This window comes from Neolamprologus multifasciatus, chromosome 16 (genome assembly GCF_963576455.1).
Source record: "Neolamprologus multifasciatus chromosome 16, fNeoMul1.2, whole genome shotgun sequence".
Lineage (NCBI taxonomy): Eukaryota > Metazoa > Chordata > Actinopteri > Cichliformes > Cichlidae > Neolamprologus > Neolamprologus multifasciatus.
Window position 1 is genome coordinate 3,215,093 of NC_140454.1, and position 26,565 is coordinate 3,241,657.

Consider the following 26,565-nt stretch of genomic DNA (forward strand, 5'->3'; position numbering starts at 1 on the left):
GATGGCAGCTGTCGAGTTAGCGCTTGAAGAGAGAGTCTCCCTTCTCTATGTACTGTGGAGAGCAGAGCAGCGGCGTAAGAGACGCCCTCGCCCTACCTGGGTCCATCAGGTCCTCCAGAGGCATGAGCAGTTTGGTGAGTTTCACCATTTGCTCCAGGAGCTGCGCCTGGATGACGGCCGATTCCAGCGACATTACCGTCTTTCACTCGGCCAGTTTGAGGACCTGCTTCCCCGGGTCGGTCCCAGAATCGCCCGCCTAGACACCAATTACAGGCGCTCAATCCCACCTGCAGAGTGCCTGTCCATCTGCCTGAGGTTAGTAAAAGTATTTAATACAGTAGTCCTTTATTGATACCTGTGCTAATACATGCTAAACCATCCATTTATACACTGCTAACATGGATGTGCTATGCTAACAGTGAATGCTCTCGGTGTTTACTGAAAGCAAACTGTGGTACGGAGACGACTGTTTATAATATTTCTAGTGATACTCAGAAGGTCTCATCAAGTCCCGATTTAATTCGATTTATGCTGTTATCAGTGTTTGAATGATAGCATGGCTGTGGTGTCATATCAATGTATGCGCTCGGTGTTTGCTGATATCAAACTGTAGCATTAGGACCACTGAGTTAACCTTTGTAGTGATACTCACTCCTTTTTATTTAGACGTGGTTTAATTCTGGGATAGTTGAATATTTGTATATAATCACCGCAGACTGTTTTAGATTATATCTAATATATATCATGTAATTATCCTTATAATTACAAAAGGTTTTATGTAAGATTTATGTTTTGCAATTTGTAATTTTGGAATTTCAATAATGTATTTTGTAACTGCAGTACACATAATACTCATTTTAAACAATTTTGTCCAGGTTCCTTGCCAGCAAACAACTCCTCCAGAGAGGCTGTCCTGGTGAGGGAGAAATTCATGGCTCACTTCTCGGTGGAGGGAGCTGTGTCTTGGCAACCAAAGGAGTAGCCTGTTTGAAGTCCGAGTGACTTCCCCACAACGGCTCTTTTAAGAGCCACCCACAAACCTCTAAAGAGTGTTCCTGTCTTTTTAAATTTTTCTTAATAAATGGAGCTCTACTCCAAAATAAACTAACCTCTTTTTACTCTCTTAAATAACTTGTCTTCACTATGTTCCTATATACAGTGTGGTGCAAAAGTTTGGGCAACCTTATTAATAGTCATTATTTTCCTGTATGAATCACTGTTACAATGAAAAATGTCACTTACATATATCATATAGGAGACACACACATTGATATACACTAAATATTTATTTCATTTCTCTTTTTTTGTGTTGCCAATTTATGCACCTGCTTGATTTAAACAGTTATTGCACACTTTCTGTAAACTGCATTTCACTTCTCAAATATCACTGTGTGTGTCTCCTATATGATATATTTGACTATTTTTATTGTGACAACCAATGATTTGTACAAGAAAATAATTACTTTTCACAATGTTGCCCAAACTTTTGCATCCCACTGTATTAGTATGTTTTGTCATTAGTATAATATGAAATAAATTCTACTTGTGTCAAGTCGGGTGCCAATATTTGCTGTGTAGTAGAACAGAGACATTTTGTCATTCTAAATGTTTATTTGAAAAAATATAAGTTCATTAACAAAAACATTTATCATAAATATATGAAATTTAACTATTTACAGAGAGACAGGAATAAAAAGGACCCAGCTTGGAGTGGAAGAGCCTCAGGGAGAAGGAGGAGAAAAATAAGAACATTGTTTCTGCCCTGGAGAGCTGCTGCCTCATCAGAAAACTACTGATCATTAGGGTCCAATGTTTCCAAATTTAACACAGCTGTGCTGTTTTCAAAAGCTAATTTATAAATTTGAAATTTCACGAATTCTCGTGTCTGAGGCGGCATGCTCTCCAGAACAGGAACAAGGCCGAGGAGGAAATGTTCAGTTGGAGACGGGCGTGGCCTCTTTAGGGACTCCAGGATGGCCAGCTCCACCGCCGATGGACCGTCCTGGGACCCGTCCCTCGCCCGCCTTCGAGCTGTCCTCCTCTGTGGGCCTGTAAAACACAGCACAAAACAACACAAAGTAATGAGAAGGCTGCTACTAGATTTTCATTTTCAAAATTGAAAAAAACATGATATAAACAGATTGGTTGTAGATATTTAGTAAAGGTGATCACAAGGGAATTCAAGCAAGTAAAAAGCTGTCAGTGCTTGATGTTCATACCTGTGGGTGCAGCAGCAGGAGCTGAGGGACCAGGGACTGGGGAGCCAGGAGAAGAGACGGGGGAGGACTCTGCTGCATGATTACTTGACTCTATGAAGACAATATTAAATGTTAACAGGTTGAAGACAATAGTCATAGAGAATATTATATTATTATATACTTATATACTTATTATTATATACAGTGGTCTCTCATTTATTGCAGCACATGAACAGTAGTCACAGGTCTCACAAGTTGATTCTCAAAGTGAAAACCTTTGTCGATTTTAAAATGTAAAAGTATTATGCCGCGCTTTTTCTCCGTCTGCGGCGCCACTTTTGTGCGCCTTTTTTGCTCCTGGTGCAGGTGTCTATTTCCGAATGAGGGTCATAGTTATGAGTGTTTTTGTGCTGTTTTTTTCTATTGGACGTGATGGTTATCAAAACCAAACATGATAAGTTTGGCAAGCGCAGGAGACACGACACGGAGGAGATTTGTCATTTGGGCTGCAGAATGCAATGCGCATTGTTGAAAGCTGTACTGTGCAATAAAAAAAATCAGCGAAAAGGCGAGGCAGTGACGGATGAACAGCGGGACTACTGTATACTGTTTATTAATAAACAAAATATGTTCCTGTATGACAACACGCATAAATTAACTGCCTACATTAACTCAATGTAAACATACCTTCTGACTGACACTCCCCTGCTGCCTCTTCGGGCTGTCCCTGGTCCTCGGGGGAGAAGTTCTCCACGGTCCGCACCATATTACCGCTAGTCTCCCGCGGGGTGAGGAAGGGGTCCAGAAACCCCATGACCGCGAAGAACTTCCATTTTCTCCCCGATCCTGCTGCAGACCCACTCCTCTTCTCCTTCTCTGCCTTCTTCTCCTTATTATAAGTGTCCCTGAGGCTCTTCCACTTTCTCCTGCAGATGTCCTCTGAATAAACGCATTATCTTGTTAGCGGAAAGGTATTTGTACATCAGTGGGAAAATAGCGGGACAGTAGGCGGGCTTGCTAGCTTTTGCGCGGGTTCATCGGGTCAGTCTGAAAATTAAAAAGAAGAAGGAATGAACTTACCAGGTTGCCCGATCTCCTCACTTATGTGTCTCCAAGCTAGGTCCTTTTTATTCCTGTCTCGGTAGAAGTAGTAGCTAGCATCATATAGCTCCGGGTGATTAGCCACGGCACTGATTAGCTTTTCCTCCATACTGAATGAAGAATGAACGGCTTTGGCTGGATCTGCCCCTTTGACCTAGGTCAGAGCCACGTCACCAGGCTCCTGATTGGTTGTCGCGGCGCGATTTGACGCTGGAGTTCAGATTTTTCCAACTCGAGCGGTAGACGCGAAACGCGCGTATGCACAAAATGCAACACAAAAACTCACGCGCGTGGTTTTATTCGCGAGTCAAACGCGCCAGACGCGCTACACTGACGCGCGTTTCACGCGTTTTGGCGTTTTCGCGACGCAAATCTGCTTCCGAATTTTCGCGGGACCCACAATCGCGCTTCATCGCGCTTTTCCATTGACTTTACATGTAAACCTGACGCTCTATTCGCGTCCATCGCGTTCGGTGTGAACACACCGTAAGACAGACTAGGCAGGGCAGGAAACAGAAAGTAAAGTTAGTGAACACAAACGTTACAACCACATATACATCCCTGACACAATACACAGGTAAAGGGCCAGGTGATAACACCCTGCCCTATGGAGATGCAGATCTCGTTGTCGAAATTAATGAAGTATAATTGTGATCTAAGCAGAAGTGAGTGTTGACGTCACGGTGTGTGTGAAAAGGTATCCAGCTGGGGCAGACATGATACTGCAGATCACCTGCCCAGTGGACAAAAAGAAATAAAATAGTTGTGTGGATGAATGACAGCATGAAGAGTGTTTGGTGTTTCTCAGTCTGAAACAGCTGTAATGCTATTTTCTGTTCGGAGAAAAGTACAGTTTAAAAAAAAACAAAAAAAACAGAGAGAGATGTGTGATGTTTTAAGCAGTGATGAGATTAATGAAAGTGTGATGAGAGAGGAACACAAAAACATACAGAAAATGCATTAACTATACTAACCCTACATACATATACACAATAAATGATACTCATGAAGACCAGACAGCATCTTAAGCATGAGATTCTGTTTGTCATCTTGTCCAAGTCACTAGTAAGATGAAAGTGATACATAGACTAGTGGACTGAAAATTATAGGAGGACAGATGGTTACATCATAGAGGAGAAAAACAGAACGCTGATGAGAGGTTTTAGATGAGTGAGCTGATTGTGAGTTTCTGGTGTGTGAAGAAGTTTTAACATGGCACACATTTAGTTACATGAGAAGAAACTTATGTGCTAAGACAACAGGGTTATGCTGTATGTTGTGTGTATGGCTGATTGGATGAATGTTTGAGATTAAACTGGCTGTTGATTTGTCTTTTGTTATTAAGCTGATCCTGCCAATTGGGTTGTTACGATTTATCCCCCTGGCATGAAGAACGCGTGTCATGACTTAAACAAGGCCTTTCTTTCCTTTCCTTTCCTTTATTTTCTTTATTTCCTTTTATTTTGTTACTTTCATGGTGCACTGAAGTTTTGTTTGATGATCTCTGTTTGAGTAAATCTGCACGATTAGAACCGAAGCGTCGTCGAGAAAACTGTTGCAAAGTGAGCTTCTCCAAAATTAAAATGGGCTCAGGAGAAAGCCACTTATTTGGGACAATTAGGAAACAAGTTCCTGTCCAAAAGGATTCAACGAGGAAATCCAGTCTAAATTATTTTTCTTTTTGAAATGACGTCAATTTGCTGAGTGTGGAGACTAATGCGACGATAATTTCCACAATCTGCAAAGAATCACTGAGTGAGAATTTTAAAATAAATGGGGAAGCTGACAAGACTGACTGACTTAACACCATTGTGTGAAGTTAACCCCCACCTGACAAAGGTGTGGATGTATCTCTGTGTGTGTCTCTGTTGCAGGAACAGAAGGAGACCACAGGAGGAAACTTGGGTCACATGACTATGTGAACTCTGCAAATTTAACCTTTTTAGTTTAAAATTTCTTGTGTCTGTGAATTTACCATGGGTGTGTTATTCACTACCTTATGTTGCTCACAGAGATTACTGTGAGAAAGAGTGTATACACCTGCGCAGCGCTAACATTTACATTTCTTTTTACAGCAGATGGTTAATCATGTGATTTGATCATGTGATTTATAGCAGGACACAACTTAATGGTTCTCTACCACAGGATTACTGAGATTTTATGTGAAGGAAACTGGCTATATGTTGATGATGAAATTACACTGTGTTGTTGAGAGAATGTTGGAGAAAATGTGAAAATTACAGGGGAGAAATTAATACAGTTTGAGACATACTGTGATGAGACCATTGTTACTTTTCCACAGTGAGTGTTAACTTTATGACTTTTCACAGCTCCTCTGGAACCTGGATGGCCGACACCTGACCAGGATGAACCGTGTGTTTGGCTAATGTTTGTTTTTCCTTAAGAGTGCTAAAGGATTCAGCAGACAGACAAGTGACAATTGAACAGATGGGCAGTGGTTACAGAATAGTTACATGAGGCTCATTATCTGACCACTATTTGGGCTCATGGTGAGTGACAAACTTAAGGAAAGTCGCTGATTACAATGTGGAATGACATTGAGATGTTCAATGATTTGGAACAAATTATGGGAAAAAGTAGGAGTTTAATGAGTTTAGAATAAACCTGCAATGATACTTGTCTCTGTGATGCTGAATACTTTATTACACTTACGAGCTGTAGTTGGTTGCAAATGTGAGGTTGTTTTAACTTTAAAACTTTGTCTTCTAGGATACAGGTTGAAGCTGGGAGTTAAACAAGCAAAACATTTAATTGCTGACTAATGTTTTTACACAGGGTTACAGCTTGGAGTGAAGCTGCTCCAAGGGACCAACCCTGGAGATTGTTTTAGGGAGACTGTGCAACATTCTTGTACATGTCTCATTGGGGAGTTGACACATGGCAAAAGCCGTGTGGCGAGAGGAGTGTCATTTTTTAATTTGTAGATGTCATGAGGTGCCATAACGAGAAGGAGTGATTGAGAGGATCGCCCACAAGATGGAAGCTGAGGCCTGGAGAGAGTCTTCAGGAGGATCAGAGATCACCTTCAGCACAGCAGCATCGCGCAGAGAGCTGTGCTACTGGGCTTCCAGGAGCGTTGGAACATGAGAACCTGAGGGAGCGTGCCAAGCTCCAAAGAGTGACAGCGCAGAGGAGGTCCAGCGATGGACTTGTGGTTCTGTGAACAGCACAAATGCCAGGTGACTGTAAAATAACTAACAGCACTTGTTCCACAAGTGAAGCCAGTAACTGAAGCTCTAGTTGCTTGTGCTTTACCTCCATGCGTGAGATCAGTATGTGCAGCAGCTTAAGCTGTACAATGTTTCAGGAAATAGTTTATTTCACCTTTTGACATTGTTAGTTCCACACGAGGTGGATGTCTACTGCTGCAGACTAAACATACATTTCTGTCACCTACAAGACACTTGTCTTTAATGTTACTATTACTCTCACAACCATACATAACCATAAAGTGGTGCACAATTCTGAATTTGTCAAACCCTTTTTGCCAACGAAAGAAGAGGGCACTTCTCATGAGTGTAGAGAGCAAGTGGAGAAGAAGTGTAAGCCGAGGGATGACTTAATAGCTGTGCCACTCGTTGAGGGAAAGGTTTGGTTTGTTGATGGTTTGAGTTTTACAACAGCAGAGGGACAGACTAGAACACGTTTTACTGTAGTTGACAGTGAGAAAGTTATCTATGCAGGACAACTAACATGTTTCATATTTGCTTGAGCAGCAGAGATGCTAGCTTTAACGGAAACGTGTAAAGCTGCAGAGAGACAATATACCCTGATAGGCAGTGTGCATTTGCTACATTACATTTCCTTGTAGTGCAGTGAGTGAGACGAGGTGTGACAACCTCTACAGGGAAACCTGTAGAACACACCAAACTCTTGCAAAATCCGCTGGAGGCAGTGTTATTAACCAGTGGAATTGCCGTTTGTAAATGTGCAGCACACATGTGAGGGAAAGATCCAGTTGCATTAGGGAATGTTTTTGCAGATAACATCGCAAAAGAGGCAGCTTTAGTAAACATGGTGTTAACATTTTGGCAGTACAACATCAGCAGACATGTAGGCCACTCACCTACAGTAGGAAAACAGTTGTGACTTACAGAAGGAGCGAGCTTGCAGGTTGGTGTTTATCATCTGTGTGATAAACCAATACTGCCTAATAATTTGTACAAGACTGCTGCTATTTTGAGCCATGGGCTTTGCAATGTCTCCACAGGGGGGATGATGGCAGCAGTAGTTTATACTCACTCTAGGATTATTAAATACTTAAAAAAAAAAAAATTGCATTTGTAGGCAGAGAGAACTAATAGAACAGTAAAGTTAAGACTTAGGAAGACAGGCAGGACATGGTTAGACGTTATAGAATTAATTAAGATATACATGAGGATTCCTCCAACAGAGAATGGTCTGACTCTTTGAGATTATATATGTTAGAGCATTTAGAGTTCTAGTCTTCTGTAGTGATGATAGAAAAACAGAAGAGAGAGCATATTAGCAGATTAGATGCTTGAAATGTTTAAAAGTAAAGTAGTCATGAGATGATTCTGTTTCTCCGCAGGAGCAGAGTCTGAAGTCTGGAGATTGGATGTTGATAAGGCCATGGAGAGGAAGTGCTGGTCCAGTCCGCGGTGGAAAGTCCCTATCGGGTGCTGCTGACAACGACCACAGCAGTGAAGATTGCCGGAAGGAATACATGGATACATCAAGCGCACTGCAAGAAGGTGACACACATCCAGGCCAGCTCGGAGTAAGTGGCAGGAAGTCCGGGTACAAAGGGGGGGGGAAAGCCTCCAGGGCCCCTCGTCTCAATCCGGTGAAGAAACCAACTGAGCCACAGGTACTCATCAGAATGGCTGGGAATGTGCTGTGCATCTTCTTGAGCCTGTGGACCCAGAGTGGGATGACAGGGAGCGCATTGGGACAGAGCAAACCACACCCAGTACCCGCATGGGTTTTCAACAACTACTGGTGGCAGTTTAAGAACACAACCACTCACCTAAAGAACAAGACCAATGGTTATGCTTGTGATGCCACTGGCTACACACTCTTCTGGGCTGTGGCCATATAGCATCACTGAGAGCGAGACAGTTTGTTTGGTTGCCTTAGCAACACATCCAGGAGTAAACGTACTTGGAACACTGCCAACTTTTCAACTGCTCTGAACCTGAATGGACAGTTGATTCACCAGTAGCCGGGAAGGTGAACTGCTCTGGTACGACAGACCTGCTAGTCTGACTCAAAGAATATGACTCGCTGCAGGACATTGAACAGCTAAACGAACTGGAAACAGGCCGATTGCCTATGTGCATAAAGGACAATGGATTTAGTCCAAGTTGAAGATTTACCGTGGAATTTGTGCAACATCACCTATTCTTTTGTCTTCTGCAAGAAGGATGTAAACAGAGAAGCCTTTTGTCTACATTTACATCATGAACACTTGAGGTTTTGAGCCAAGAAGATCAAAACAGCTTGATCCAATTTCCTTTACAAAGCTTTTTCTGTGGTGACAACAGGACAGGAGAAGAGTTGTAAATGCAGATAACTCACCAGTTGACTATAACCCCCACAGGATGCCTACAGTGAGATTTGGGGGGTTGATAGGAGTCATAAAAAGGGGTGTTGACCAGGCTACAGCTTTGAAGTTAGCTGAGAGCCACATGGACAAACAATGAAGCCAACTGATGTGTTTGAATACATATGTCTGTATACAGTTGGATTGTAGTGACATGTGATTTTTGAGAATGATGATTCTTCTTGTTTGACTTTTGATATTCAGTTGTTTACTTGCAGAAATACATAATGAATTACATGACAGGAGTAGATGCACCATGAGGCTGGATAGGTTGGTTAATGTCTGGTCCTTGGTGGCATCCTCTTTTGAAAAATTAAATTCCTGTTTATGTATTGTTGATGCTGATTTGCTTATGTATAGGATGCATTTTTCCTTGTATAAGATCAATGCTAACTAAGATGATTTCCAATACATTTGTTAATTATGTACTTTTGCAACAATATGACATGACTGAAATTACTGACATGACAGAAGCCTGTGTATAAATGATGCCTGCGCTGAAAATGTCAAGCATGAGGTGCATGGCTAGAATATACTACATAGGAATAATTTGAGGCATAAAATGACAAACAGGAGGGTTATGTCAGGGTGAATTGTTAAATATTGTCATTTTTATGTTTGCCATTTATACATTGTTTTAATTCTGTGAAAGGAATTCTTTCTGTCCTCCCCTCCCCAGATTCTCGAGGTTCTAGGTGGGGGGGCTGTAGTCTTTTATCACAGACACATCCTTGTGCTTTTGATGTAAGCTTCCTGCGTTTACGACCCTTTGGTCAGCAGGAGGTCTAACACACACACACACACACACACACACACACACACACACACACACACACATTCTCACATAACACACACACAGTGCCTTGTATTTGTAACCAAGGGGGGTTACGTGGGGAAGGTACGTGTTGTAAACTATTGTTTATTGTGTGAACATTGCCAATAAAAGGGAGCAAGAGGGGGCAGTCGGAGAGGTCATTTTGTGATGTGCTGAGGTACGGACAAGGCCCCCCTTGCAAGTAAAAAGATCGATCGCTGTTGCCTTGTCTTTCTTTCATGGAAATAAGTTCTGGGATCAGCGGGGTCTGACTTTAGACCCAACATATATATTCATATATATATATATAGGTACAAAAATCCAGCATATTAGATATATAAGTATACATGTCATACAAAAATCCACTACAACATATTCTCACTGCGAGCCATACAGCGACGGTGTTACTTTGTTCCTGCTCAAAACAGCATGTGGCATACGGACGGCAACTATAAGCTTATAAGGTCAAACAGTGTCAAGACTGAGAAAAAATCTGTTAAAAGCAGTAAAATCCTGAAATCTGCAGTATAGTCAGTCACCTCTGATTATTTCTCAGTTGCAGTGAATAGATAGAAAATAAACTGTAGGAAACTAAACAGAAGAAAGAAGAAGAGAAATAACAAATTAACACAAACCAGTGACACACTCCAGTGATCAACCCTGGCAGGGCCTCCTTGGATGAGGGTGTCTAGTGATAATGGCCGAAACACCTGATGAACCCAAGGTCCACTACTGATGACGTGTCCCAATTTAAAATGATAATCTAGATCGATCTCTAATCCCTAAACCTAACCAAGGAAGGAAAATGGCAGATTAGCCTGGGTAAAAGACCAAAAGTTGACACATACAACGATGTGTGCTGCTGGCAAAGTTTCTGGGCTGGCTTTCCTCATAACAGCCATCCCTCAAGAGTCTCTCCATCTAAAGCAATGCTTTATCAGGGACTGTAACATCTAGCCATTTTAACTGAATCAGAACTCTGGAGTGATTCAGTGACCGCTGCGAAAGGGCAGCTGACAAACAGGGAAAGACCAGATGACAGCTTGAAAAGACTGCTGACAGGAGGGAATAGACCCTAACGGGGCTGGTGTATGTAAGCGCCTCATACCAGCAGGACCCAGCACTTTTTAGTGAAGCTGGGTGCACCCATTATTGCTACATAAATCTCAAAAGAGTTGATACCCCTAGGGTCTGCGAGAGCAGAGGGGGAAGAAGACCCTTTCTGGTCAGATTTAATGGCAACGAACCACGGAACGGTACGGTACCAACGATGAATAGAACCAACCAGCTAATAATGGACCATCAATGATGGTAGGAAAGAAGTTGTAGAACTGCATTTGTGGCTGGTCAAAGTCCAGAGGCAGTCCAGAGGTTGAAGTCCAGAGGCAGTCCAGAGGTTGAAGTCCAGAGGCAGGAGAATCCCCACAGTCCTCAGGGTATCAGAACCCCTTTCGAAGTTCATTGTCGTACAGACTCCTTCATAGACTCCAGATCAGGACTCAGTCAAATCCAGCCAGTAGCAGTTCCCAGTCTAGAGCTTAGCCAGCCACACTCAATATTAGATTCTAGCTCAGGGCCCGGCCATTTAATATCAGCCCCTAGCTTCGAGCTTAGCCACCAACAGTTAGGAACACACTTGTGTATAGATGTAAGCCAGCCACAATCAACACTACGTTCCAGCCCAGAGCGCATCCAGAAACAGCCAACAGAATCTTCCAACACTGAGTCTAGCCAACCACTACTAGCAAGGGAATGGAATATGGAAGGCAGGAAAGATCAGATTCTGTGGCCCAGATCCAGTGAGAAAAGAGTGGGAAACCATTGACTCGGAACTGGCTCTTATACTAGATCAACAAAATAGTCCATATATGCACTGTTAGAAAAAACATCTTAAAAAAACAGTAATATTCCGGCAGCTGGGGCGCCAAAATAATACCGTACAATAACAGAAAATAACTTTCTCATAAAAATACGGTTATTTTCAGTAATGACAACACAGTTTGTTGCCCTAATTTTACATGGGATTTTGCCTTTTTCAAGTGCTTTTAAACATTAAATTAGGAACATTTTAATGTGATTAAACAATGAAATTACCTATAAACAAGGTCAATGAATGCGGCAATATGAATAATAATACTTAATACAGAAATATACAGTTAACAGTTGGTTTAAATATGGATTGCATGCCCTGGGGCAAACTGACACAGGCAAGGCTGCCATATCGCACCATCGGCCCCTCTGGCCATCACCAGTAGGTGGTAGGTGAAGTGTCTTGCCAAGGACACAACGACCGAGAGTGTCCGAGCCGGGGCTCGAATCGACAACCTTCTGATTACAAGGCAAACTGCCAACTCTTGAGCCACGATCACTCTAAACTAAACAGCAGTAATGATAATAAGTATTTGATGTCAAAAAAGCCTATAAGAATCATTTCATATATTTTTCCAAAGCATTACATTTGAATTTAACAGTTCAATCTTTCAAATAAAAGACAAATATTTGTGAAATGATGATACATTTTTGAATGCATTTTAACAGATCTAAATATGTATATATACAGACAGATACACTTAAAAAACAAGAAAATTGTGTTTTATTACATTACAGTGTTTTTACATTAATTTATATTTGAAATGTGAAATCACAGTCTATTTATGTAACTTTAATGATATTCTAGAAGAACAGAACAAAACTGTAAAATACACAGTAAAATACTTTTATATTAGGACTTTTTTGTTACAGTATATATATGTATATATATACTGTATCTCTCTCTCTCTCATATATATACTGTATCTCTCTCTCTCTCATATATATATATATATATATATATATATATATATATATATATATATATATATATGAGGCTAGAGGGCAAGATCAAAGTAGCACGGAGGGAGGTTAGCCAACTAACGGAGTTGCAGAAAGGTGTGACAAAGAAGGTGCATAAGAAATACAGCAAGCTGTCCATACCTGAGGCCTTGGAAACTGCCAAGCAAAGACTCACAGCCTTGGCCAGCCGCTTGAGGAGGTACACCAGAGAGATAGAAGGCAGGAAAATAAACCAGCTGTTCTCCACAGAACCAGCAAAGGTGTACTCTCAGTGGCAAGGGAACAATAATAAGAGAACAGCACCACCAAGGCTGGAGACGGAGCAATACTGGAAGAGCATATGGGAGAAGGACGCAACCCATAACGGCAATGCTCAGTGGCTAGTGGATCTGAGGGCAGACCATAGTGACCTCCCTGAACAGGGTCCAGTAACCATCACAGTGGCAGATATCCAAGAAAGGGTCTCCAGTATGAAGAGTTGGACAGTACCAGGGCCCGACATGGTTCACGCCTACTGGCTAAAGAAGCTGACTGCACTCCACGAGCGTCTGGCAGCACAAATGAACCAGCTGCTAGTTAACGAGGGACACCCGGAATGGCTAACCGAAGGTCGGACGGTCCTGATCCCCAAGGACCCCAAGAAGGGACCAGTCCCCTCCAACTACCGACCAATAACCTGCCTCAGTACTACATGGAAGCTCCTGTCAGGCATCATATCGGCTAAGATGAACAGGCACATGGGTCAATACATGAGCGGGACACAGAAAGGAATTGGCAAGAATACCAGAGGCGCAAAACACCAGCTACTGGTAGACAGAACAGTCAGCCGAGACTGCAAGACCAGACTGACCAACCTGTGCACTGCCTGGATTGATTACAAGAAGGCCTACGACTCAATGCCCCACAGCTGGATACTGGAATGCCTAGAATTGTACAAGATCAATGGGACCCTAAGAGCCTTCATCAGGAACTCAATGGGGATGTGGCGTACAACACTAGAGGCCAACTCCAAGCCCATAGCACAAGTCACCATCAAGTGCGGGATCTACCAAGGAGATGCTCTGTCCCCACTGCTGTTCTGCATAGGCCTGAACCCCCTCAGTGAGATCATTAACAAGACTGGCTACGGATACCGACTACGGAACGGAGCAGTTGTCAGCCACCTCCTGTACATGGATGACATCAAGCTGTATGCCAAGAGTGAACGAGACACCGATTCACTGATCCACACTACCAGGCTATACAGCAATGACATTGGAATGTCGTTCGGGCTGGAGAAGTGTAGTCGGATGGTAACAAAGAGAGGGAAGGTAGTCAGAACTGAGGGGATTGAACTACCAGAAGGCAACATTGCAGACATAGAGGACAGTTACAAGTACCTGGGGATCCTGCAGGCGAATGGGAAGCATGAAGAGGCCGCTAGGAAAGCTGCAACCACCAAGTACCTGCAGAGGGTCAGGCAAGTCCTGAGGAGTCAGTTGAACAGTAAGAACAAGATCCGGGCCATCAACACGTACGCCCTGCCCGTGATCAGGTACCCTGCTGGGGTAATAGGCTGGCCAAAGGAGGAGATAGAAGCCACTGACATAAAGACAAGAAAGCTCCTTACCATGCATGGAGGGTTTCACCCCAAGTCCAGCACCCTGAGGCTGTATGGTAAGCGGAAGGAAGGGGGCCGGGGACTGGTGAGTGTCAGCACCACAGTCCAGGATGAGACAACGAACATCCAAGAATACATCACGAAGATGGCCCCAACTGACAGCGTGTTCAGTGAATACCTCAGGCAGCAGAAACCCAAGAAAGAGGAGGGAGACGAGGAACCATCATGGAAGGACAGGCCCCTGCACGGTATGTACCACCGGCAGATAGAGGAGGTGGCTGATATCCAGAAATCCTACCAGTGGCTGGACAAAGCTGGACTGAAAGATAGCACAGAGGCACTAATCATGGCAGCACAAGAACAAGCTCTGAGTACAAGATCCATAGAGGCTGGGGTCTATCACACCAGGCAAGACCCCAGGTGCAGGCTGTGTAAAGATGCCCCAGAGACAATCCAGCACATAACAGCAGGGTGCAAGATGCTAGCAGGCAAGGCATACATGGAACGCCATAACCAAGTGGCCGGCATAGTGTACAGGAACATCTGTGCCGAGTAAAACCTGGAAGTCCCGAGGTCAAAATGGGAGACGCCCCCAAGGGTGGTGGAGAATGACCGAGCTAAGATCCTGTGGGACTTCCAGATACAGACGGACAAAATGGTGGTGGCTAACCAACCGGACATAGTGGTGGTAGACAAACAGAAGAAGACGGCCGTAGTGATCGATGTAGCGGTTCCGAATGACAGCAATATCAGGAAGAAGGAACACGAGAAGCTGGAGAAAAACCAAGGGCTCAGAGAAGAGCTCGAGAGGATGTGGAGGGTGAAGGTAACGGTGGTCCCCGTGGTAATTGGAGCACTAGGTGCGGTGACTCCCAAGCTAGGCGAATGGCTCCAGCAGATCCCGGGAATAACATCGGAGATCTCTGTCCAGAAGAGCGCAGTCCTGGGAACAGCTAAGATACTGCGCAGGACCCTCAAGCTCCCAGGCCTCTGGTAGAGGACCCGAGCTTGAAGGATAAAACCGCCCGCAGGGGCGTGCTGGGTGTTTTATATATATATATATATATATATATATATATTAGGGGTGCAACGATACACAAAATTCACGGTTCGGTTCGGTTCGATACTTTGGTGTCACGGTTCGATATTTTTTCGATACAAAAAAAATGTTTGTCTTTTTATTAATTTGTCATTTATTAAATTTTCACAGCACATTCTGCACCACATCTCTGTGCGTTCATCATTTGTTTGAAGCCAGCTCACCTCCTGCAACCACTTGTCCGAGAATACGCGCTTCTTTTGTGGTTTGGACTCCTTCTGACATTTCTTTGGAGGTGGAGGAACATCACAGTAATTGCTTAAAGGAGCTTCTTCGACATCTTTAAGAGTTCTAAACAAACGTCTGTCCTCCTCCAGAAAATCTTATGTATGCAAACACACGTTGCAACTTCTTATCTTGTGCGCGTTTTTTATTTTGACAGCGAATGCGCACCTGCGGACCACTTATGTGCAGCCCTGGTTATTTAGCTCGTCATATTGCAGCCACAGAAATTCTTTTGTCCATGAAACCATAAAGCTGCACTTTCTTTTTGCCTTATAGTCTGATTTGTCATAACGTTTCCGTTTTGTGGTAAGCTTTTCTTTGCCTGTCACTTCTTCACCCTGACCTGTCTTATTTGGCTCAGCAGAACTAAAATATATATCCTGCTGCTTTTACACACGCACTCACACAACGCTCAGCGATTCTCTGCGCGATCAACCTCTCACATGTTTAAGCTTGCTGCGGGAGATTTCACTTGTCATGTTTGCATAGTAAGCTAACGATTGATAAGACGATGTCAGAGGAATTGGTGCGCAAATTATCATCACTCACCAATCAGTGCTGTCGCTCTCTATACACAGTTCGTGCATTGCAAAGTGAAAGCAAAAAACAAGCGCAAATTCAAACGCGATTTCAATATGTCACATATTGACAGTGGCTCACCGACGCCAATGACATAATTACCCAGCTACATTTCCGAAAGAATGCAAAAGCATTGACATATATTTTTCCTTCCTACGATAGCCCGACGGGCAGAGCAGGGCAGCCCAACTGGAAAAATCGCTAGCTCCGGGACGTCGGGCTAGCGATTTTGCGAGCCCTGTATCTGATTGAGGAATCACTCATCTTTGGAAAAGAGAGTTTATTACAGAGGAATGGCTCTTTCCAAAATAAAAGCTATACTATACGCTTCTTCTGGGCTATATTCTCAGCAGCATATTAAACATATCAGGTCCCCATAAGGAGAATCATGTGCTAACCGCTGACTCCGGTAAAGTTTGTAGCATGCCTGCTTGTTGTTTTTCTCTGCTTCCACTTGTCTTTGCACTAGGATGATGTCAGCGTAAATGTGCAGTCATATTCGTTGTGTTCCCACTAGTGCTGTCAGCGTTAATCTGAAATGAGGTTAACGCCACAACACGGCAAATCTCCGTTAACGAGCTACCGCGGATTGCCCCGTGTGTGGGGCTGGACAGCCAACACGTTAACGAGCTAACTGCGCTAACACACTAGTTCCCACCCATGTAATTGAGCATTGCGTGGCACATCCAACATACTGTTTTACTTTAGTCCATGACACGCTTACCTTCAGGGTCATACATCACATGAAAACCAAAATAGTTCCAAACGCCAGATGTGAATGAGGGTGGGGGAGGTTCAATTTGCCATGTTGCAAGGAGAGCTTAACTTCTGTCTCGCTAGCTTGCCCTGCGCTCAGTGAATCTGTGTTCGACTACTCTGCCTAGGCTGCACTGTCAAGCGCAGATCCACTGAGCGCTCAACACAGACAGCACCGTCAGAAGGAAAGTTGATAAAATAAATTAAAAATGTTGTATTGTTCGATACATATGCGTACCGAACCGAAAGCACTGTATCGAACGGTTCAATATCGATACGAGTATCGTTGCATATATATATATATACATATATATATATATATATATATATATATATATATATATATACAGGATTCTTTAACGAAAAACGAGCAGTTTTTTGTGGCTGATAAAGAATTAAAAAATGGGGTGACAGAAAAAAATTTGACACTAAGCTAACCTAATCTGGGAGACTAGAAAACAAACGTGACAACCTTAAACATGAAAACCAGGCGAGGGTGCATAGAAACTTGGAGACATGGTGTGAACATAAAAGACAATGCAACAATGAATAACAGCAGACCTACGAGGTTACGAGGGAAAACAAAACACAGGGTTCATAGCTGGGATGAATGAACATAGTGAGAAGACAAGAGAAAGCACACTGAACATGGGATGCGAGTCACAATAAAAAATCAGACGTAAGAAGCACAGGCTTGACATAACATCAGGGAAACAAAATGGGAGATGGAAAACGGACATAAGACACAAATACAGGGAACATGACAGTTAGGGAGAACAACCCGCCTGATAGACTCATACAAGGGGAAACATAATCAAGACGAGGCAAGAAACAGAGGGAGAGAGGAAGCAAGAGCAACACAAAGGCACAACACTATAAAAAACATAGAGGGGAAACAGACATGGGAGGAACCTAACGAGAAAACTAACTAAAGCTTAAACCATAGGAGTTAGGACAGAATCATACAAAAGGCATAAAAACTCAACCATGACACCATTCTGTTGACATCTGTTCAAAAACATATCATAATCAATTGTCTTTATTCTTTATGCAATTATGTCCTTATTTACAACAATATCACCTATTTTGTCATGTTGTAAGAAACTGACAACAGCTATAATATATACAGAAATAGCATGGACATCTGCCTGTCTACAGTTTATTTTTAAGTTGTGCAATGGTAGTTCTGACATGGTATATTTGCTGGATTAATAGCTAGCTAGAGCTCCTAATATAGATTGCCAGCATGTGGCAAAGATCATAAACTTTAGTTATGTACTGAAAATTTTAGCAATGGACATTAGCCTAAATCTACCTGACTAAATGGAACACATTTTACAGTCAACAGGGCATCTTGCCAAGCCAAGCGCGGATGATGAGAGTTCTTTGACATCGACGAAATAGTCTCTGCCCTCTGCTCCATCTCACTGGCAATGTCCCTCGATATGCGTGATATGCTGGACATTTTCAGGTCAAAGACGGCCCCAGCAAAATGCCCAGGCACAAGCACTGTTATTCCCTGTGGCACCTAAAGTGTGCACGTAACATAAAGTGGCCAGCTCTCTGACCAATCAGAGAGCTCCTTACATCCCACAGTGTGGTTAATTTGCATTAAAATGAAGTTGCTAATCCAGATGCTAATCCAAATGTTAATTAATGAGCTAATCTGTTAGTGAACAGAAAAGGAAAATGGATTTTAAAATGAGGAGTGGAATCGCCATTTTAAATTGTGTTTTTAAAAAAACATTTTGAAACTCATTGTTTTAATGTGGAATTTGAAAATGAATTTATTTATTCTTGAATTCATTATTTAAGCAGAGAATTCTTTATTTCTGTGTGTGTGGCTCTTGTGGTCGTCCATACTTTATTTCTATTTTATTTTTAACTGCTTTGATTTTCTTTACCTTTTAAAAATGTAACTTGACCTGGAGAGCTCTGCACAAGAATTCCAGCATGCATGGACTGCTGGTCCTGTACGCAAATGGTAAATAAAAATCTTGAATGCTGAGCCAAACACCAACAAGATTGTTTTTCTCACTTCCCCCCAATTTCTCTGCACTGTTTTATATAACATGTTTGAGTTTGTGTGGTATTTTTTCTATCAAATTCCTGAGGCATACTGATGGGTGGAGTGAAACACACACACAGTGTTTGGAGCTGGAATAGCACAAGTCGAGACAGGATCACACTGAAAACCCTTTGGGTGTGGAGTGAATGTGCATTTCTGCACTCTTTGAAGAACCTGCAAGTTACAGCCACTGCAGCAGATTTACATCATGTGGTTTCACAGGACGTAGTCTGGACCTCAGCGCTGAGGTTCAACCAGCTCTGCTTGCAGACCGGCATCCTTCCTGAAAATATTCTTCATCTTCCTAAAACCGGTACTTTACATTGTTGGTGAAGTTCTATATAAAAACAGCCTGAAATACAAATTGATGTTGTGCACTGAGTACCTTACACTTTCCATGTTTCCTTCTACAGAGGAGTGTCCGCTTGAGTGTTTTTTCTGATCTGTTGTTGATCGTCTCACCGACACTGCATGAAGATCTGACACCATCTTTTATGGAAATGTGACTGAGCAACATCGTGAGCAGTTTTTAACAATAAAAATGCAAAAATCTAGAATGTTTTTCTTCATTATTCATTATATGAAATAAACTGAAGAACATCCATAACAACACAACCAAAATCTCCCCCATTCACACGAGTATTTCACGATTCTATCTCCACAACTGTGATCTAGTGATGGGATTTCCGGCTCTTTTTAGAGATCCGGCTCTTTCGGCTCGGCTCACTAAAAAGAGTCGGCTCTTTCGGCTCCGAACCGGCTCTTCAGGTTGTTTTGTTGCTTTAATTATTTAATCATTAACAATAATATAAATTTATGCAGAAAAGGAATTACTAATGTAAAAAAAGTGGTTTTATTTATATATGTTTATATATGGCATCTAGAGACAAAGCACGTACAAACTCTAAAGCATATACAAACTCCAAAAAGTACGTACAAACTCCAAAACACATTTCTAGCATTAACTGAACTTCCAAAACAGAGCTACCCAGATCACTTAAATTACACAATTGAAAGCATGTGTATATTGTTTGTGTATTTATAGACAAGCACTCATATTTATTCAAATAATTAAAAAAAAAAGTTCATTTACCTGTTACTACCACACACCAAATCCGATCGTTGGTACTTGCTGGCTTGTGTAGCCACTAGGTAACAAAAGCTCAACACTGCGCCCTAACATCCTGGAGCACTTCTGTTGTCTTTTGTACTTGATTCTGAGTTTTTACGTGTTTTGGAGTTTGTACATGCTTCGGGGTTTGTAAGTGCGTCTGAGTTTTTACGCGTTTTGGAGTTTGTACATGCTCAGGAATTTGTACGTGTTTTGGAGTTTGTACGTGCTTTGTCTCTAAGGGCCACTGTAAATATACTTTATTTATTCACTCCACATAAAATGTAATAAATAAATCATATAATACAAAAAACAACTATTTACATTTTAAACGTTTAACTATTTAAATTTTAAGCTTTTTCCTTTTAAACAAATTTAACGTGAAACAACACAAAACACTGCAAACCACAACACAATTAAATATAAATTAAAATATTAAAACAAAAAGAAGATGCACATTCTCTGTCATATGGGCCTGCATGATTTCTGAATCCTTTATCATCTGCAACTGAAAATAGTGGATGATTACTATACCTTTCTAATGTGACGTTGTTGTCCCTCGCTCACTTTCTCTCTGGCTCTGTTCCTGTGCTACTGCAAGTGTAACTAACGCCCCTCCCCCCTCTGTCCAGCGCAAAGTACAGGCCGGGCGTGCGGAGTTTAGCGGAAAAAAGGGCGAGAGAGAGAGTGAGAGAAAGAAAAAAAAAACCTCACGGCTCCCAATAAGGAGCCGGCTCGCGTCGTTCACTTCAAAGAGTCGGCTCTAAGAGCCATTTCGTTCGCGAACGACCCATCACTACTGTGATCACCATTTTCTTTGTGTATTTGTAATAGTTTTAATAATCTCTAGTGTTGGACGGCTAAAAGATGAATAAATAATCATCAGATAGACCCATTATAAAAATAGGATTTGCTTCCATCTGATAGAGTTACCCTCACCTCAAATAACTGTGACATTAAAATGCTGTTTACAGTCTAAGTGCCTCGTTCAGTGAATTTCACACATAAAACATTCATACTTTCATAGCTGAATTTGTCCATACAAGTGTAGGACTGTCTCAGAAATGATCAAACATTTGACTGTTAGATGGTTTTCCCTCCATACGCCTGGTTACGCTGGAGCTTTCTTCCTATTAAAGGGAGTTTTTCCTTCCCACTCTTGCCAAAGTGCTCATAGGGGCTCATATGATAGTTGGAGTTTCCTCTGTATTGTTGTGCAGTCTTTACCTTACAATATAAAGCACCTTGAGGCTATTTTGATTTGGTGCTATATAAATAACATTGAATTGAAATGATTTTTTTGCTAGTTTCCATGAGCCAGCGTGTTTCAGGGAAAACAATATTTAGACCTATGTTATTTGAAGCCAAGCCCAGCTTATTATTTAGTTATTATTCTCCCTCTCTTAACCACGCTCTCTTACAGTATCCTCACCATTTACCCATCTTACCATGAGGTAAGCATAACTCTTTATCTGGAGCAATAAGAGTGTGTGACAGTGTGCAGGTTACAGATGGTGAACACTGATTTTCACTCATTTGGATTCATTAACATTTGCATCAAGGAAAGAACAAAACAGGTTGGAGCACATTTTATAAATCTGACAATAATTTTCATGTTGCAGTTATTTGCTACAGCCCGATGTCCCAGCAGGTCCCTGAGGTCATCTGATCAGGGCTTACTTGCTATAAAACAGACTAAGATGAGAACTAAGGCTGACAGAGCTTTTGCCACTGTGGCCCCGAGACTGTGGACTCTCTCCCTCAGACATTAACAACTGTGTTTTTAAAAACAACTCAAAACTCACCTTTTTAAACTGTTTTTGGTTAAATTTCTGCCTATTTTATATTGTCTGTTTCACCCTTTTATTATTTGATATCTTATGTGCAGCACTTTGTGATTCTGTCTAGAAAGGTGCTACATAAATACAATTTATTTATTATTTATTTGTTTTGTTTTTTGTTGCACACATGAAAACATGTCATTGCACATAGTAGTAAATGATGCCCAAGGAGTCTTCTCATATCTGCCACAAGTTTTTATGACTCCACTTACATTAGAAAAATAATGTGATAATAATGGATAAAAGGGAAACAAGAAAAGAAGACAGGCATATAAATAAATAGGTAAATACATGTGTTTGCCAAAAGTGTGGTTAAAATATGGTGTTCATTACAGCCTCTTTGCTCTTTATTGAACACCATATCAAAAGATCTTAAATATAACCAAGATCGTAGGACATGTGGGACTGAAATTCAAATATTGTTTCATCTGAACTCTATTCAGTGTTATAAGTAAGCTTTTCCAAAGTCATGCATTTTACTAGTTCAGTTTTACAACTGTCCAAAATGGCTTTCAGTAACTCACAAAGCTCTATTCAGATTCTTTTCATGACCTTGTTAAGCCTCCTCCAGATTAAATAGACGTAGAGCTCAGGTAATAGACCAGACCGACAGCCTACACTCCATATGGATCAACCATTGACTGTAGAAAACATGGACGACGCGACCCTGCCTCCTACCATTGTGCAAAAATGAAGCCAAAATACCCCGCTTGTGGAGGCTGCCATCTTGCAAATTTGGAGCCAGAGTCTGCGCAGTAGTGACTTGAGGTGGAGCGACTGTGTAACGCTCCACACACCCGCTGGACGTGACCGCAAACACGCCCCCCTACACTTTTTATGTAGCCCGGCTGCTCGAGCTTTTTTGCTGGTTTACTGACGACTCGTTTAATTAAGGTAAATACAACCATGTCACTGTTATAAAAAAGACACACAGCTCATCATCTTATAGTTCTAACATCACTCTGTTGTTAATTCGTTAGTTAGATTAGCCGCTAGCATACGCACTGTGTTGGAGGCTTGTTGCTAGCTAGTTAGCGATGCTACACACCTGCTACTCTTAATAGTCTTCAACTCTTCTGTTTTTTTATCCATTTTTAGACAGCGATGAGATCAGCTGCACACTCCACAGAGGCCCAGAGTTACTGTTAATATCAAAAATATAATGCTGTCCTTTGATATTTTAACATAAGACTGTGAGTGTAATGGATCTAAAACTGTTTAAATCTCTACAGCCTGGTAACATGGAGACTTTAAAAACAGCAGCAGGTTTCAGTAGTGTAGTCTAATTTGTTCTTTTCATTTAATAATAGAGTCCATATTATATCAACAGCTACATTCACCCTGGAGAGAAACTAGTGAGGGAGACCATCAGGACCAAGCTGGGTTTCTGGGTCCAGAGGTTTGGAGAAACTTCTTCCCTTTCTTTCATCACAGCTGTCCTGTGCCATAAGTTCTGTTGACCCGCTGTAAGAGGCATCATTTAAGAAACACCAGGAAGACTGAAGCTCATGGCATTGATCAAGCGGGACTCATGATCTTCACCAGCAGCTCCCTCACAGGGAAATCTTCAGCGCTCCTCCGTAGGCCAGGAGATGGATAAACCCAGCATTTCATGAACACTGTGATGAGACCTTTGGTTTGTGTAATGTTATAAATACTCAGATACTCCCCAGAGGCTCCGGACTTTTACATAAAGATATTATATTCAGTCCTGTAGAAAGTTATATATTTAAAAATATGTGATCCGCTCTGGTTACTCTGGTATGAATAACTCTGAATTACTTTATGGTAAATAACACACTATCTGCAAAAAACTGTGAAAGAATTCCAGATGACAAGTTTGTAGTTCAACATACAAGTGACGACCTTTGACCTTCATCGGGTTTTATTTAATTGTGTTAGAGAAAATCTCATATGCTCTTCATGCAGCTGAGTACATCAAGTGTTTAAAACGGAAGCTGTGCAGGTCTGAGATCAGCAGCTTTGTGAAACACCAAACTGAGGTCCTGTTAATGCTGATATATAGTGACACAGTTACATGAGTGATTAATTCTTTTATTTTTTTGTCTTTAACTTTATCAATAAAACAGCTGCAGCTTTCACTACAGCACGTGTGGTACTTTAACCTTTGTACTGTTTTCATCAGTTCATTTTGCAGTTAACATGTGAACATGTTGGATGATCTGTCTGCTGTCACTGGGTGGTGCTGAGGTCTGAATCTGAGGGCAGCTCCTGTAATCACAAAGACAACAGAACCATCAAACTCAAATATAAATTTTATCCCTCAATATTGAAATAAAGCTGATTCTTCTGTCCTCACACACTCAGGATCTGAAGTTCTTCTCTTACATTTTTTTCAGTATTACAGTACACTACAGTACTTTAATCCATAGTTCCTGATTAATGAGGAGTTACTGAAGTACAAGCTTTTAAAAAAATTGTTACTGTCTTTACAGATGTGGCAAGAGACTGAAAACATGCTGTTGTTTGCACATATTTAATATTCAGGTCTGCACAGGAGCTGCAGCAGGGTGCAGCCTGTTGCTTTAACAGTATAATACTTGTAATAAAAGTACAGTAACAGTAATTAGTGACTGAGCAGCCCGGGGCGTTTCTCTTGATTTCTTTAGTAAATTCATTCACCTGCACGGGTTAGCTAAACGAACCCTGACAGCCGAGTGCTCATCTTAGCTAGCTAGGTCTCAGGAGCTAGCTAAAGACGGTAGTTAAGGATTAGCTTACAAACACGTTTAACTTACCGAAAAAGTGTAGCGGGGCCTCGGGTCCTTCTGTCGGGCAGTCCAGTTTACTGAAGAACACCTCAGGCTGTCAGGTTAAAACACTCGGTCGTGTTTTCGTAGCGTAAACGCTGGGCGTCTTCTCAGAGCCTACGCTCTATCTGCTATTCGCGAACAGAGATACGCAAGTTTCTCCGTGACTGCAGCTGTCAGTCAAAGCTGCTGTGATGACATTTCACCCCAATTTAACATCACCGTGGTAGGAATTAGAATCAAACTTATGGGAAAGGAGACCCCTTGAACATCAATCAGCGTGATGAGAACTATTGAAAACAAAAGAAAGAATCTTTGGAAAAAAATTATTTTAGGAGAATTAATTTATTTTAGTCTGACCCCAGTCCCATCCGCTAACATGGAGGAGGCGGGGTTTATGACCTATACTGCAGTCAGACACCAGGTGGCGATAGAGATGTTTTGGCTTCATTTTTGGGGAGCTGTCGCATTGTCCATGTTTTCTACAGTCAATGGGATCAACCAGTCAGAGGTTTTTGTCATCCTGCAGCCACCATAGCTAGGATTATGCACTTTGGAGGGGCAAGACAACAGAAGTCAGCTGACTGAAGTCTGTAGTCTACTGACATCTAGTGGTGACTGTTCCAAAAACAAACAAGTGGAATTACATTTAAAATGTATGATAGGAATCTGTACATTATTAGGGTTAGGGTTAGGGGTAGGGTTAGGGGGTTAGGGTTAGGGGCTAGGGTTAGGGGGTTAGGGTTGGGTTAGGGTTAGGGTAGGGTTAGGGGTTAGGGTAGGGTTAGGGTTAGGTTAGGGGGTAATAGCCAGTAGTTGACCGAATAAAATGGAATAACTCGAAAAGTAAGTGTCATAGAGGGATGAAAGTGGTGTCTATGGGGGGGTTTTGGGGTCCTCCGGACACCCTGGTGAAGACCCCATGTCGATAGCACCAACGGTTCTGGACTTAGGCAAAATCGGTCAAAATTTGACCGAATAAAAAGTTCAAAGTGGGAGATAGCAGTGTCTGATCGGGCTTATTCAACCACCACTGTACTCCCCAGGCCCTGCCGGGTCGTTAGACACCCAACATGGCAGGGATCGGTCACTTAACATGTGACCGAATATTTTTGGTCAGGTGATCGAACCTAGTCATGTGACCTATCGACGGATGCGGAATTGAACCGGGATGCCAATTATGCGATCCGTATCTGTCCTAGCGACGGGTAAGGGCAGATACGGTAGCTGGGACCAGAACCAGAAAGGCAGTGAGTGCAGGGGGCTGCCTTTTAGGCTCCTATCCCAAGGGTAAAGCGTACTCTGGTGGCCTGTCAGGGTATGACTCGCTGCTGGCAGCCAGCAGAGGTCACCATTAGACATGCCCTTCAGTATCATGGTGTTGTGTGTTGTTGGTTTTTGAGGTGCATGATGGGCGATATATGCAAATTATGGAAGGGAGCCTACTTCCTTGTTCCCATGATGTTTTGCTGTTCTGTCATGGCTATAATTGGGCTAGCTTAGCATTGGGCTAGCTTAGCATTAGCATTTTTGCTAACTTCTCTGAGGTGCTTCCTGGAGTAAAGGGAAGTGAGTCCCTACTGTTTCCTGTGGTGGTAGCTTAGCATTGGGCTAGCTTAGCATTAGCATTTTTGCTAACTTTTCTGACATGTTTTGTGAAGTGAAAGGAAGTGACTTGCACTTGTTTTCCCTAGTGTTTGCCACTTGTTTTCCCTAGTGTTTGGTGATGTTTTCTTAGGTTTTCCCACTGGTTTTCCCTAGTGTTATGGTTAGGGCTTGCCACTTGTTTCCCCTAGTGTTCTGGTCAGGGTTTGCCACTTGTTTCCCCTAGTGTTAGGGTCAGGGTTTGCCACTTTGGGCTAGCTTAGCATTAGCATTTTTGCTAACTTTTCTGACATGTTTTGTGAAGTGAAAGGAAGTGACTTGCACTTGTTTTCCCTAGTGTTTGCCACTTGTTTTCCCTAGTGTTTGGTGATGTTTTCT

General features: G+C 42.1%; 2 protein-coding genes across 2 annotated transcripts in view; one reads left to right on the forward strand and one right to left on the reverse strand.

The window, feature by feature from the left end:
- Positions 1–1,634: 1,634 nt before the first annotated feature.
- LOC146500018 (uncharacterized) lies at positions 1,635–3,709 on the reverse strand. Its single transcript, XM_085136021.1, has 3 exons — positions 3,279–3,709; positions 2,886–3,137; positions 1,635–2,309 (listed from the first exon to the last, which is right to left on the reverse strand). The coding sequence occupies exons 1-3, from the start codon at positions 3,406–3,408 to the stop codon at positions 2,200–2,202; spliced, it is 492 nt and encodes a 163-aa protein (XP_084992147.1). The 5' UTR covers positions 3,409–3,709; the 3' UTR covers positions 1,635–2,199.
- A 2,478-nt stretch (positions 3,710–6,187) lies between these two features.
- LOC146500019 (uncharacterized) overlaps positions 6,188–26,565 on the forward strand; it is a 260,198-nt gene continuing 239,820 nt past the window's right edge. Inside the window, exons 1-2 of the mRNA XM_085136018.1 lie at positions 6,188–6,499; positions 7,873–8,253. Coding sequence (XP_084992144.1) covers positions 6,464–6,499; positions 7,873–8,253 — 417 coding nt within the window. The 5' untranslated portion in view covers positions 6,188–6,463. The remainder of the gene's footprint in view (positions 6,500–7,872; positions 8,254–26,565) is intronic.